Below are 15,889 nucleotides of genomic sequence, written 5' to 3' on the forward strand. Positions count from 1 at the left end.
GGGGAAGGGGGTGCTCTTCTCTGCACACATTGTCCAACGACAGACCTTGTCCCGCACTTCTGGGCAAGATCCCCACCTTCAACTGTGGTCTCAACAGAGGCTCACACTCCAAATGGATTTGCGGGCTGCTCAGGGGTTTCTCTTCCTCTTTGCTGCTTCCTGCTGTCCAACTCAGATTCCTAAAAGATACCACACAGGGTACCTCCACTGGGAGCCAAACCAGCCCTGATTCCTACTCTGCTTTGCCATCTGGCTAAGTGAGGGGTGTCACAGAAAGGCGGACCTCCCCATCCTCTCTCCTGAGTCCTTGAATGCCAAGAGCCAAGTGCAGCCCTGAGTATCAGCTCCTGTCCTCTTCTGCAGACACACGCGACCCACTGTGGGTTTCCTGAGGAAGCCAGGTGCTCCAGGCAGCCTGGTAGGCAGAAGCCACCGGTAGAGTAAATATTAGGAGCAAAGGCCCTGAAGTCAAACAGCTATGGATTTGAATGCCTGCTCAGCCACTCTATAGTTCTGTGGCCTTGGGAATGTTGCTTAACCTCTAGTAGCCTCAGTTGCCTTGTCTGTGAAATGGGTCTTAGGCTTGACTGGTGGTTGCGAGGTAAAGTGAGATGTAGGAAAACTTCTAGCATGCAACACTCAATAAATGTTGGCAATTCACTGGTTCTTCCTCATTATTGTTATTAGTGTATCATTACACATTTAGGTGTAATTTTTTTGTAACTGCTTTATTGAGATATAATTCTCATATCATACAACTCATTCTACAGGTAAATTTTTACCCTCTTATTCTAGCCACCCAAGGCCCCACCACCGGTCTCGTGAGGTGTTCTGGAGTGGATGGGTGAGGGGGAGGGAGCTGCCACTGGCTGTGAGTGCAGGGATGGGGTGTTCTTTCAGTTTCCCCAGACTCCAGAGTCACAGTCCCTCCCTAAAGACCCTGTTTGGTGGAGTAGGTGGGAAGGGGAAGGTGGGAACTGTTCCTGAGCCTACCTCCTGGGATAGCACCATGGGTTGTTTTTGCCTCCACAGCCCCCAGACAGCCTCAGGATTCTGTAAGAACTCTGCCAGGTCCCTGGTGGCCCTTTACCACAAGGGCGCTCTGCCCTGTGAGTGCCACCCCACAGGGGCCCTTGGCCATCACTGCAGCCCAGAGGGCGGGCAGTGCCCGTGCCGGCCCGGCGTCATTGGTCAACGGTGTACCCACTGTCAAACTGGCTACTACGGATTCCCGCACTGCAAGCGTAAGTGCACCTTCAGGCCATCCGAGGTAGCCTCTGGTCCCAGGTGGAGGATGCTCATCTGGGGCAGGGCTGGAGGGCTCTCAAATTTCACTGGGCTGGAGACTCACCTGGGGATCCTGTAGAAATGCAATTTCTGAATCAGGAGGCCTGGACTGTGGCCTGAGGGTCAGAGTATCTAATCTCTACTCATTATGCCAAAGCTGCTGGTCCATGGACCACACTCTGAGGAGCAAGGTAAATATTTGTGTTTCCCAGGGGATGTGACCCATGCACTTGGCAAAGCAGGTGAGTGTAAGTAGGCTTAGGCATCAAAATAATGGACAGCTCAATCTCCTTCCTAGGGGAAGCCTTTTCAGATTTTGCAACCCCACCAAAGTTGAGATGGGAGGAAAGGCAGGGTCAGAGCTCATACTCCTCACTGAACAAGGAGCCTGTGGGCCTTTATCTAAGAACCGTCCTGCTGCCTGAGATGTAGGGTCAGCTCAGGCCATGTGGCAGCTATGAGGGGGCCAGGTGTGGTGTAGACAGAGTCCCCACGTGGAGACCAGCCCTTCCCTAAGGTGGTTCTGCTGCTGAGTCGAGCCCTGACCCTGGGCTCAGTGCACTGGGGTGATGTGGAGACACGTCAGGGAGCCTGTGAGGAGCAGAACCCTCCGATGGACGAGAGGCCTCCCATTAGAGTGGCACGTACAGGCAGCTCGGTGGGTTCCTCTGAGTAGCAGCCTTGGAGCTAGTACGGCATTCACACACTGCGTCATACCCTGTACCCACCAGCAGCATTTGATGTGGTTGCTCTTGGCCCTAAAAAAGGCCTTTTATATCAACCATGATCAGTAGTGCCCTAACACAGGAAAAGTAAGACCCCTCCCAGACCCCTTGGAAGCTTCTAGAAGCCCTGGCAGTTGGTACAGCCCAGCGATCCGTCAGACAGCATCTAACTCTTACACTGCATCCCTTTATCCCCTGGCCAGCGTGCAACTGTGGCCGGCGCCTTTGTGAAGAGACGACAGGGAAATGCCTCTGCCCTCCCCGCACGGTCAGGCCCCAGTGTGAGGTGTGTGATGCACACTCCTTCAGCTTCCACCCCCTGGCTGGCTGCGAAGGCTGCAACTGCTCCAGGAGGGGCACTGCTGCTGGGGCTGGCTCCCTGGAGTGTGACCGGGACCAAGGGCAGTGCAGGTGAGCTCAGGTGGATGGACCTGTTGGTCCTGTTATGGGAAGGGATGTGCCATCTGCCCACACACCAGCCATTACTTCCCACTTCTCACGGGTTCGAGGGCTGTCCATGTTCTTCCCACTCAGAATGGGCTACATGTGTGGAGTAACTTGTCCCCTCAGGTAACCCAGCAGAGCCTGAGTGAGCAGAGGGCCAGTCGCCTGAGGCCACAAACTGCCTTGCCTATTCACTCCAGTATCATTCTCATCGTGTGTGTCAAAATGTCTGCATAAAGTTATCAGTTTCTTCTACTGTGTCACCTTGTGGTTGGCCCCTATGCATTTGTACCCAGGGATGGGCTCCAAACCTGCATTCTAGGGTTAGCTGCAAGTCTTCTTGAAGGACAGTGCATGACAAAGTCTGACATCCTCAGGCCTGCCTCCCGTACTCAGCCAGGCCAGCTGGAAGGGGTGGCGAACCATAGTGCTTCTCCTGCTACTGCTTTATTGAGCTGGACTTCAGAAGCTCTGGCTCAGTTTCTCTGCTGCATAACCCACTACGTAATTCTTTCCAGCCTCTTCTTCTGGGAGACCTGATCCTATTCTTCACCCTCTATCAGTACTCTCCAGTGCTGCTGAGATCAGGCTGATCCCCTGGAATTATGTGACGTAGGCTTCTAGTTTTCAGTGCAGAGCCTGACCTACACCTGTCTTAGCCAGTGTGGGGGTTCAGTGGAGGTTGTTTGGGAGAGGGGAGGGAGACAGGGTGGGCAGGTACATGCTGGAGAGCCTGCCTAAGGATGGGGCTGCCCCCAGGAACTTTGATAAGTCCAAAGCACAACTGCTAAGAGACAAATGGCAGACACTGGCTCAGACAGGTGCGGGTCGGGCTCTGCACTGAAAACTAGAAGCCAGTGTCACATGATTCCAGGGGATCAGCCTGATAGCAGGACTGGAGACTAGCAATAGGGGGTGAAGAATAGGATCCAGTCTCCCAGAGGAAGAGGCTGGAAGGAATTACATGGTGGGTTACGGAGCAGGAAAATTGAGCCAGAGCTTCTAAAATCTGGGCCAGTAGGGCAGTAGGTAGGAGAAAGTATATGGTTCACTGCCCACCCTATACTTGCCCCCCTGCCCCCACATGCACCCAGGCACGTGGATGGTTCGGGGTCAGTGTCCCTGTGATTGAGGTGTGAGAGCCAGGAGGGGCTTCTGCTGATGGGGCTTGAGGGCAGCTGTAGTGTTTTCTGTGGCTCCTGTAAAAAATTACCCCCAGCTGCGTGGCTTAAAACAACAGAAATCTCTTCTCCCACAGTTCTGAATGCTCAAAGTCCAAAATCAAGGTGTTGACTGTGTCATACTTTTTCTCAAGGCTCTAGGAGACAGCCTGCCCCATGCCTTGCTCTCACCCTCTGGTGTTGCCAGCAACCCTTGGATTTCCCTGCCCTGTAGGAGCATCAGTCCGATCTCTGCCTCTGTCGCCACATGGCATTCTTCTCTCTTCTTTTCTTATAAGGCCACCAGTCATATTGGATTAGGGTCCACCTTATTCCAGTATGACCTCCTCTTAACTTGATTGTATCTGAAAAGACCCTATTTCCAATTCCAATAAAGCCACATTTTCAGGTAGTAGGGGTTGGAATGTGAACATATCTTTGGGGGGACAAAATTCAACTCCCTATCGCAGTAAAGTTCACTTTTCCTGAGGAAGGGCCCTTAACCACACCTTAATTGTTGCCCAGTGCGTAACGACTCCTTTTACTACCAGGAAGGAAGCTGAGTGAAAACTTGAGTCATGAAACATTCCGACTCTTTAAATCCACAGGTGTGAGTCCTTCCTGAGTCAACTCACTTGCTTATCCTTCTCAAACTATGAGCATAAGCTGAATGTGACTTGCACAAAGAATTTTGAGGCGATATCTAGAGTACAACCTATTAACATGTACTAAGTTTTGTTCCCTTAAGTGCTTAAGCTGTTCTCTGGAAGGAAGATAGGCACTTAGTTCATTACTGAAGGCTCTGCAGTGTGTACCTGAACGCACCTATGGGCCAGTGGAGATGTCTAACTTATTTCCAGTAAGTTACTGATGACTGAGGAGAATGGCACCTGGTGTGGAAGCACAGCTTCCCAGGACCCGTGGGAGAGCTACAGAACAAAAGGATGCCCTGTGCCCAGGGGTCGCTTGCATCTTGTGGCTGGAGAAGATGGCTACGTGGGAAGATCAAAGGACTGATACATGCCAATCATGAGCTGACTAACTTTACAGAAAACAGAGAGAAGAAGTTGTGTATAATCCTCTGACTTCATTATTGATCTAGATTTGCTTCTTCAGGGAAAATTGCCTCCGTCCCTCTGTTTCAATCCTTGGTCCAAAGAGTAGCTGAAAAACTGGCAGAACCGTGTAACTTTGGTCCTTTCCTTGGCCATGCTGCCTCGTTTCAGCTGGGCTATTTGGTGTTTCTCTCAGCATCTCCTCTACTCTTCATTTCACAAAGCTGTCTTGGCTCCCATCACCTCTTTTTTCCTTCCACTCTTTCACCGATGGCTGTCATTTTTTCTCTCCCGGCCAACACTGTCACTATGCTCTTCATCTTTTCTACATCTACAAGGGCCTTCTCCCCTCAAATAACAAATCTTTCACAATTATTTTCCATCACTCCCTTACTGTTGACCTCTCTCTTTTTATGTTCTCATCCCTTCCATGTCCCTTTCTTGAAAAACAAAACCCTTTTATTGGCAGGAAAGTTATAGTCAGCCACAAACATTTGACACCAGAGCTCCAGAGTATTTGTGAGTAAAATGTGTGGCTCTCGATGGAAACATCCACACAGAAAAGAAGAATTGAATGTTCCTCTCCATGAAGCTAAGAGAGCAGCATTGACATGACCTGCCATCTTGGGTTCGAAAAGGGGCACATGGGAGAGAGCGTTAGACAACAGCCGGAAGGCACTCAACCAAGCCCGTCTGTTGCTATTGAAATTCTTCTGCAGTTTCCCTGTCCAACGAGCGCGTGCACACACACACACACACACACACACACACACACCCCTCAAACCTCCCTAGGACACCCACCAGACCGGAGAAAACTGTAGAGTTAAAAATGCCTTTAGAAAAGGAAATCCAGGTATTATAAAAAGGAAGCAGATTGAATTAGGAATAATGGTTTTCACATTAATATATTTGAAGAACAAATCAAAGGAAATAATTCAATGTCTTTATGCAAAATAGATTTGTACAAATCCTTCAGAAGAAAGAAAAGTCTGACAAATAAGCAGGGTAAGCAGGGGAGTGGTAGAGGGATGTTAAAATCCTTTACTTACTCAAGGGTGTTATAGCAGGAATCTGGGTATATGAAAGGCTGAAAGGACAAGATTCCATTTGAACAGCAGACTAAGCAATGCATAACCTTGCAAAAAAAAAAAAGAAAGAAAGAAGAAGATGGAAGAGCAGGAGAGGAAGATCAACAAGAGTGCATGGAAGGGTTATTGGGAAATGGAAGTCCTGGCCCAGTGGGGAGCCCAGGATTCTGCAGTGGCCCCAATCACAGCTGCATTACAATACTTAGAGCCCTAAATACTAAACACATTATAGTGCTCCCATATATAATGAGAATAAAAACGTACTAAGCCTCAAAATGAATGCAAGGAGTTACATCCAAGATTTGTTTTCCTATAATGACTCCTTGAGTTTTTCTTTTGAAAGCTGAACACCCAAGTGAAGAGTTGGGGCTGGGATGGAGGGTTAGAAACCAAGTGCATAGGTTGAAGTGAATGATGACCCCAAGGAGAAGGTGCAGACACACAGGAGGAAAAGCCAGGTGTGAGTCCTGGAGGGAGTACCGTTGTTTAATCCTAGGAGACAAAGGAACCAGGAAGGAGATGGCGAAGCAGTTTTTCAGCAGGAAGAGAAGCAGTGGAATTCACTGTCTGAGACCTAGTGGGAGAATTTTAAAAGAAGTAGCTGGTGCAGTAGAATACATCGCTGGGAACAGAGCCTCGTACATAGCTTCTCAATGCTGCTGCCACAGGAAAGAACGACCAAGAATGCATTACAAATTGTAAAATCAGTTAAGGAACCATCTATGATGGAGAGATTTATCATGGTATTTGAGCTAAAAATTCTAAGAAGCATTTAACAAAACTTCATTAACCATTGACAATTAGTAGTCTGAAAAATTCCTAAGTCAGGACCGAGACCTATCATACAGTTTTGCCTAAGCCTGAGAGACCATCACAGGAATGGAACCTCATCGACCTGCATCAGACTTAAACCAAGACATGGTTGCTTAATACCCTAATGGGATGACCTATCCATTCATGATCAAAGTGGATTTGTTTTGAAAAGGGCCCTCGGCAGATAATGTAAGAAAAACTTTCAGTTTGCTACATGACTATAGTTGTACAAATGGCTCATAATAATTCCAGTGTTCATGCTGAAAAAGCTTTTGATTGCCTGAAAGCATTATTTCTTTAGAAGATATTAGAGGAAAGAATGCTTTTTTCACCCAGAAAAGTTCCTAAGGAAAATGAAGAGTGTGTCTAGAAGAGAAGAATCTAAAATTTATATAAAAGAAATAATCAAAGATACCCGGAGTTCGCAAAAACAACAAAACACTTGCTTTTTAGTTATACAGCAGACTGCCTTGCAGTTGTACAAATGATCAGACATCACAAAGCTTAATAATTAGAATTTTCAAAGTTTATTTGACTATAGGTGTTAAACATACTGAAAGAAAATCAATCTGTTATAAATGGTAATCTACTTTGAAATGAATTACAAAAATAATTGCAGCAATCTGCGGTACTCCATCTCTACTTAATGAAAACTGTTGTTGCAATTTTAGAGACAATTGGGAGTAAGTAAAGTTGGAGCCCTAAACTGAGTTCTCGATTCGCCCTTATCGTGAACTAGTCAGGAGACCCGGGCAAGCCGCTTTGCCTTCCTGGGCCTCAGTTTCCTAATCTATGGAGTGAAGTTTGGTAAAATTGTCTCTAACATCCCACCTAAATTTAAAATTCTGATTATATTTCTTCTTCAATCTATGATTGTATCACAGAAAATATTGCAAAATTGTACTGTATTAAATGCAAAAAATCTATTATTTTCACCAACTCTATCTAGTTTGAAGTCTTAAAGATACTTATATTAATCAAAATTTCATTTTTTATCGCAACATAATAATTTAATCAGATATAATAGCAAAGAAAAGAAGTACATGTACATAGGCTTTTAATAATGGAAGAGGAGGGGCCCTGGCCAGGTAGCTCAGTTAGTTAGAGCATCACCCTGATACGCCAAGGTTGCAGGTTCAACCCCTGGTCAGGACACATATAAGAATCAACCAATAATACATCAATAAGTGGAACAATGTATCAATGATTCTCTCTCTCTCTCAAATCAACTAAAAAATAATAATGGAAGATGAGGTAAGCCATCAGATATTTTGAACAAATCAAAGAACTAGAGTATTCTCAGATTTTGCCAATCAGTAGCAGACACAGGGAAACTGGTAATCACTGCCTTTAAAAACTATCATGATGTCAACCACTTTCAAGCTATTGTAAGACTGATTAAAGGAGATGGCCGTTCACCTGGATGTTTGATGAAGCTGTGTGCACAGATGAGCCTTTTCAGAAGCGCAGTGGTGATAGGAAAAGCCTTTCTGGGTGACCTCTGTTGTCCACACAGATTTACTAAATGTTTGTGTTAGGTGGAGAAACAAAATGCCAGAAAAGGTCGTACACTTGGCTAGGTGTAAATCCACGAGCTCTAACAACTTAGAGAAGCAAATCCTTGGATTCACCCCGTGGAATAACAGGAATGGTAAATTCCGGGCAGCGTGCAGGCACTGGGACACCATGGCAAGCAGGGTGGATGGGGATGCTGCCCCAGGACACAGTGTCAAGCTCTCACCTCATTCCCTTTGTCACCTTTCATCTTCGGTAATAGCAGTATCTTTCTCTCATCTCTCTGAATGAGTCTCCTCTGGCTATTTCACTGGCTCGACCCCCTCCTGCCCCAGACAGAGCGGATGTGTGTGGTGTGCTTGCACAAGGTTGTGCCTGCCACTGCCACTCACTGTCTGGGTGACGGCATCATGTTACTGCCCTCTGTGCCTTCTTTATTCATCTGTGAAAGAGAGAGAGTGGAGGCACGTCCTTCTTGAAGTTCTTTGCAGGATTAAATATCCTCTGCAGAAACCCTTAAACAGTACTCGACACACACGAGCACCAGCAAGTGTTAGCTGATAGTTTGCCTTCCTCCCTCTACCACTTCGTCCCCTTGAGCCCCCAGCCCTTTAGTCTTCTGGCATCAGCCACCCCCACTCCAGCCGATCCCCACAGGCAGCGCTCCAGTCCCGATCCTTGAGCCCTGTCGTATCCTACCTTCACTGCAGATCAAGTCTACCTGGATTCTCTTACTGGCTTTATTCGGGTGGCCTTGGACAAGTCCTCTGAGTCTTTGAGCTCCTGTCCCCCATACGTATAATGAAATGTTAGATGAGATGACCTTTAAGGGCTCTACAACTCCAATATCCTACAACTCTGACCCTGCATCTGAAACCCATGCCATTGTCTTGCCTTTTAAGCCATTTGTCTCTTTGGATGTTTAAAAAATCTCTGCTTATTGGTGACAGCCTCCTCCCAGTCCCCAAAGCCTGAGCTCCCAGTATATCTTAGAACGAACCTCTTTTCCTAAAGTCAGTCAGACGTCAACTTCTGGCAGATATATATCATCCCCCTTCCTTTCCCTGGCTCTCCGCCACCTGCTGCCACCCCGCTAAGTCCTTTTCCCACTTCCTGTTTGAGTGATATTGATGGTCACCTAGTACCTACCTTTTCCTGCTTTGTAGTTTGTAGTCCCTCCCTCTCTCCCCCCCTCTCCCCCCACTCTTTCTCTCTCTCTCTCCGTCCCTTTAGTCAAAGAGGAATGTATTAACACAAAATCACACTGGATTTTCCTTATAATTTTGTCATGAATACATAGAACTATTAGTAGTCTACAAAACTTGAGACAATGCTGGTAAATGCATATATATTTATGATTTTTATCTTCTTGCATGTGTCTTTAAACCACGAGGAAACATTTCCTTCAGTTCCTGGTGAATTATTATATACTTTTTCCCTTAAATTCTGCAGAAATAAGTGTTTTATTGCTCAGACTGTATCTAGTACCTACTCGAGTTCAGATGCCGTGCCCTGTGCAGAAGGTACGCACGCCTACTAATAGCACTTGTCCCGGGTCACAGCCTGGTCGGAGAATCTATATTAACCAATAATGACAACGCGGTGTGGTGAGTGCCACCCTGTGTGCAGGCACAGCGCCACATCAGTGACGTCTCTCTTCGCACAAAAACCTTTCTCCAGCCCCGACTGTCTCTCCTGTGTCCCATCTCAATGGGAATTGAGGTGTGCTGACACACAACATTGTATTCCTTTCAGGAGTATAACATGATGATTTGATACTTGTACGTGTTGTGAAATGGTCACCACAGTAAGTCTAGCAAGCCCTCGTCACCGCACACAGTTACAGATTTTTTATGAGAATTTTTAAGTTTTACTCCCTGCAAATATACAATACAGTATTATTAACTATATCACCATCCTGTACATTAAGTCCCCATGACTTAATTATTTTATAACAAGAGGTTTGTGCTTTTTGACCTCCTTCATCATCAAGAACATAGTCACATGACCTGCTTTGTTTAAGTCTTTTATCTGCTCCTTCCACTCTGCCTCTGACTGTAAGCACCCCATGGGCAGACACTGTGTCCATTTAGCTGGTTTTGTACAGCAACTGGTCTGCTGCAGTGGAAGTAGACTCTAGAACTGTCTGTAGAAGGTGACGAGAACTTTTGCTTCCTTTGCTTTGGGTGTAGGTGCAAGCCCAGAATCACAGGGCGGCAGTGTGACAGATGTATGTCCGGGTTTTACCACTTCCCGGAGTGCATTCCCTGCCACTGCAACGGAGATGGGACAAAGCCAGGAGTCTGTGACCCGGAGACTGGGGCTTGCCTCTGCAAGGTAAGAATGAACATCCAATGCCAAGGACATCAGCCACTGATCAGGGTGGAAGTTCTCATGTGGAGTCAACACATAAGAATATGTGAGAAATGTGACTGACCCATAATAGATTTTCACAATGTGTGTAGCATTTTATAGTCACTGTCTTTTGATGGAAAAAGTTAGAAGGGAAGGCTCCTCTCAACCCTCTCATCCTTTCGAGAGGCTGCAGCCCTCCTTAAGAATCTGATGACAGGTACAGACCCTCTCCAGAAAAACCAACACAAACTTCTCTCTACACTTTCAAGACATTCAAAGGTTCTCTAGAGGCCTGTTCCTGGCCCATCTGTGCTACCAGGGGTTTTGCCAGGTGGTGGGAGAGCTCCTGAGTCCTGGCAGATGTTTTGAGGTGGCAGTAAGTGGGATGCATGGATCTGCCATATTGTGAATCCTTCTGGTGCTGATTCCCTACCTTCAAGATACCAAGGGGAATCTTATAAAACTTAAGAAGTTGTCTGTTTGTGTGTGGTATAAAAGTTTATACTATTAATGTGGTATAAAAGCTTAACAGTTATGCCATGGCTGGTGTGGCTCAGTGGACTTAGCATTGGCCTGTGAACTGAAAGGTCACTGGTTTGATTCCTGGTCAGGGCACATGCCTGGGTGGCAGGCCAGCTCCCCTGCTGCGAGTGTGCGAGAGACCACTGGTCAATGTTTCTCTTGCTCCATCCCTTTCCCTGTCTCTAAAAATAAATAAATAGGATATTTTTGTAAAAGCTTAACAATTATGTGTCTTAATGTTTGTTAGCATTCATATCCTAACATCTTGTATTGGTGTTACATTTGTGCAAGTAGCTAATTGCAATCAGGGAAACTTTAGAAGGAATGATCTTTTGCTTCATGTTTTTCAATAGGAGAATGTGGAAGGCGCAGAATGTAATGTGTGTCGAGAAGGCTCGTTCTACTTGGACCCAGCAAATCCCAAGGGTTGTACCAGCTGCTTTTGCTTTGGAATAAATAATCACTGTCACAGTACACATAAAAGAAGAGCTAAGGTATGCAAGGAGTGAGAGTCTTTCTGTTTTTATTTAGTACCTCCAAATGAGGAAGGAATGAACTGGCATGAAGCATGAAGGGTCATGGAAGTTTTTGTATATGACTTTGTTAAAAGTTTAAGCGTGGCCCTCGCTGTTCCTCAGCCTTCAGCGTTCTTTCCACACAGGTCCTCACGCTCCGTCCCTCAGGTTGCCAGGTCTCTCTCTGCTCGAGTGTCTCATGTTCACAGGGCCCTTCCTTCCCTCCCCTACAAAATAGCTCACCCTGGTCACTCTCTGTGCACTTGCCCTTCTTATGTAGCATACTCAATAACATTTAGCACTCCCTGCCATATTATACATTTAGTTCTGAAATTTGTTTATTATCGGCCTTCCTCCATCACTAGAATGTGAGCTCCTGATTCATTCCCAGCGTCTACAGCAGCATCTGGAGCACAGTAGATGCTCAATAAACACTCGTTAAATAAATGGACTTTGTTGTTTGTTCCCCTTGTTTCTTCTTATCTGCTTATCTTCTTCCTGTTTTACTTTCCTCCTTGTGTATTTTACCACATCTTTTCTTTGGCCGCTTTTTAAATTAATTCCATGAAGCTGAAACTGTTGTTGCTTTCATTATTCCATGAAGCAGTAGTCTAATGCTTTCTTTGTGTGAGTAATGGCTTATGTCCAACAAGTATTCAAACAAAGATGATTTTACATATTTTATTGCCTGCCTCCTAAGACTAGCGTGGGCTTGTAATTGGAAAAAAAAATTAGTTTGTAAATCCACTCTGCAGTCTCCTCTCTTTATCCCCCAGGGGAACCCGGAAGCATTATTCCTAATCTATGCCTTGTCAGTTCCTTCTTTTCCTTCCTCTCATAATTTAACTCCAGGCTTCCTTTGTATTCAGTGAAATACTTAATTATGATGCTCCACTTAGAGCAAAATAATGAGAGCAGACCACTGTATTCCATATCACATTTTATATGTAAGGAGCTCACCATTAAAATGTGCTCACTGGATTAGCTATTATTCATGTACTTAATTCTGTATTATTAGAACATTTATTGGACAGCTGCTAGAAGTCAAGAACCGGGGTGTGTGCTGGGATACAAAGATAAATCCCATGCCCACAGGGTCTCCGCCCTCCGAGAATTCCAAGGGCAAGCTAGGAGGAAGCCTTTGAAGCAAGGTGGCTGCCCCATGGCTCTTTCTATTCTGCATAATCCAGCCATCACCAAAGAAGTCACTGGTGCACATTTCCATCCCTTGCTTTTGTGTTCCAGTTTGTGGATATGATGGGCTGGCGCCTAGAAACAGCAGATGGAACAGACATCCCTGTCTCCTTCAACCCTGGCAGCAGCAGCGTGGTTGCTGACCTCCAGGAGCTGCCCTCAACAGTTCACAGTGCAACCTGGGTCGCCCCTCCTTCCTACCTGGGGGACAAGGTAACGATGTCCTGCTGTTCTTCCATGCCCTTGTGGGCCCCCTCCAGCACTGCATGGGCATGAGCATCATTCAGCGGGTGTCTGGAAGAAAGCATCAGGAAGTTCGGGTTACTAAACCTGAAGAAATTAGGTTAACTACAACTGCAGCAGAGATGCTGCCCCTCACTGGGAGGGGCTGAGACCAGAAGAAACTCATGGACCCTACATGCAATAGCTCCTTAGCAAAGGAAGTCATGCACGTTTTTCTTGGTTTTTTACTTAATGCCAAAGGAAATAACCATTTAGATAATATCTGTTGAAAATGGGACATGTATGTTTTTAAATGCCAATGCCGAGCATTCTTTATTTTAAAGAGGAAGAAAGGCTCCTTGTCAGGAAAACAAAAGCTGAAAGGTGACTCAGGAGCTTATTTAAAGAAGCACAAGATTCTGTGGCAGTTCGGCTTTCATTAGCAGAATCACGTGCGGTTAGTTAGACACTCCTTGGGGAGCTCGCACACTAGTTGCTCTTCCTTTGCTGCAGAAATCGTTGTTCCAGAGCCCGGCCAGCTGCACTCATTCATGAGGACAGAAGTGTGGTCTACCTGTAGAAACAGCATCGGGTGGCACTCACACCTGGTGGCATAGGGCAGCGCTGTTGAGAAGGGATGGATTTCATACGGCCAGCCCAGGTGATGCCATACTCACCTTCCGAATGACTAAATATTAGGGCTCTGCCAGCCTGAGGTCTCTAATTCTGTCTTCTGGTTGCCGGACTACGGGTTTTGACCTTTGAGTGTGGGGGCCATTGCTTCTCTCGCATAACCCCACTTCTCTCTCACATAATATTCCTCTTCACCTCCACATGGTGGGCCCGTGTACTGGTTATTTATTACTATGTACTAAATTACCCCACAACGTTGAATCTTAAAACAACGAACAGTTATGTTCTTGTGTAGTTCCTGTGGATCAGGAACCCAGGAGCGGATGACTCCAAGTCTCTCGTGAGGATGCCGTCAAGATGTCAGCTAGGGCTGTGGTCATCTGGGATGGGAGGACCCACTGCCAAGCTCACTCACATGGTTGTCCGAAGGTCTCTGTTCCCTGTTGGCTGTAAATTGGAGCCCTCAGTTCATCACATTAAGCTTCTCTCCATAGGTTACCTGAGGGCCCCATGACCCGACAGCTGGCTTCCTCTAAAACAATTGATAGAGAGACAGACAGACAGACAGACAGAGGGACTCAAAACAGAAGCCATAGTCTTGTTATAACCTAATTTCAGAAATGACATTATCCTCACTTCTGCCATATCCTGTTCATAGAAGCCAGTTACTAAGTCCACCCACACTCAAGAGGAGGGAATTAAGTTCCACCTCATAAAAAATAAAGACATCAGAGAATATGGGGACATATTTTTTAGAACTACCCTAGCCATCAAGAAGGCAATATAGTTGACCCTTGAACAACATGGATTTGAACCGTGGGGATCCATTTATATGTGGATTTTTTTTCATCTGGTAAACAGATGACATACACTTATATTATCAATAAATACATACCATACTATAAATGTATGTTCTCTTCTTTATGATGTTCATAATAACTTTTTTCTTAATTTCTTTTTCTCTAGCTTACCTTATTATAAGAATATAATATATAATACACATAACATACAAAATATGTGTTATCACTCCAAAATCGATGTTGTCATTGAGGCTTCTGGTGCACAGTAGGCTATCAGTGGTTAAGGTTTTGGAGAGATAAAAGTTATACACAGATTTTCAACTGTGCAGGAAGGGGTGTTAGCACCCTAATCTCCACGCTGTTGGAAGGTCAACTCTATTCAGTAAGATGATTCAACATGTTACCTTAGAATTCTTCCAGACTCTAAGACTGTAACTGTAAAGCTTTGTCGAGGCATAGATTCCAGGGAAAAACCTCAGTGGATTAGGAGCCCAGAACGCTGCTCATTCCCTGCTGTGTGTTATTTGCATTCTCCTGTAGGGGTATTTTGTCCTGCCTGCTCTGATGCATTATTGCCTCTGATTTCCCTCCCTTAGTCACTCCTTCCTTCTTGGCTGGTTTTTCCTTTAAGGGTGGGAGGTATCAGGACCAGAGATGAAGGTGCTATCAGAAAACCGTGACCACTCACCTCCAGGTCTCCACCACCATCATGCTACTCATGCCTGGAGAGAAGGCCCATGCCCCTGACGGAGTAATGGGCACGGCTACGTGCTCAGGAGAACACCTAGTCACTTAGGGGATAGTTACCGTCTGCTCTCAGGGGAGGTTTTCTTGGAAAATTTATTTTTAGAGCTTCATTTTGCAGCTGATAGATATTAACCAATTCTCTGTTAAATAAGAAACCAATGGCCTAGATTTCTTAGAATCGCTGTGGACTAAATAAACACTTGGGTTTAGTAGTCCTCTGGAATAAAACGATCTTATTTGTTTCTCTGTGTCGATTACTTTTCCTTATAACAGAACTGTTTTTTGTTTGTAAAACTCAATCATGTTCATGTTAAACATTTTAATGGATATAAAATAGCATAATGTAGAACATTAAAATACCACCTTCAATTCCACTAAAGATGACCACTGTTGACAGGTTGACGGTGCATCTTTCCAGGTCTGTGTACTTGTGAACTTCCTGTATGGGCCAGCGCTGCCGTAGTCTCTCTTCATGTCTGTGCTAATGTTCATATCATCTCAATTTTAGGTTTCCTCGTATGGGGGCTACCTCACCTACCAAACCAAGTCCTTCGGCCTCCCTGGTGACATGGTTCTTCTGGAAAAGCGGCCGGATGTGCAGCTCACCGTAGGTATCAGAACATGTAACGGGAAGTGACCGTTGCAGTTGGTGCTGATTCGATTTTAGGACAGCTCGATAAGGGGCCTATGAAATGTTTAGGTTAGGTCATTTCTGATATTGTGTAGAAACTAAAATAGAAGTTTAGAACATATGGTGCCTCCTGAGGGCCCTCTGCCCATGCCCATCCCTGGCCCAAATGGTTTCTCTTTTGTC

At 45.7% G+C, this 15,889-nt stretch overlaps 1 protein-coding gene across 1 annotated transcript in view; it reads left to right on the forward strand.

The window, feature by feature from the left end:
• LAMA3 (laminin subunit alpha 3) overlaps positions 1-15,889 on the forward strand; it is a 240,097-nt gene that overhangs the window by 140,710 nt on the left and 83,498 nt on the right. Inside the window, exons 31-36 of the mRNA XM_053912463.2 lie at positions 1,033-1,244; positions 2,216-2,423; positions 10,280-10,424; positions 11,318-11,458; positions 12,725-12,886; positions 15,584-15,682. Of these exons, the coding sequence (XP_053768438.1) occupies positions 1,033-1,244; positions 2,216-2,423; positions 10,280-10,424; positions 11,318-11,458; positions 12,725-12,886; positions 15,584-15,682 (967 nt within the window). The remainder of the gene's footprint in view (positions 1-1,032; positions 1,245-2,215; positions 2,424-10,279; positions 10,425-11,317; positions 11,459-12,724; positions 12,887-15,583; positions 15,683-15,889) is intronic.

Source organism: Desmodus rotundus, chromosome 10 (assembly GCF_022682495.2).
Source record: "Desmodus rotundus isolate HL8 chromosome 10, HLdesRot8A.1, whole genome shotgun sequence".
Classification (NCBI taxonomy): Eukaryota; Metazoa; Chordata; class Mammalia; order Chiroptera; family Phyllostomidae; genus Desmodus; species Desmodus rotundus.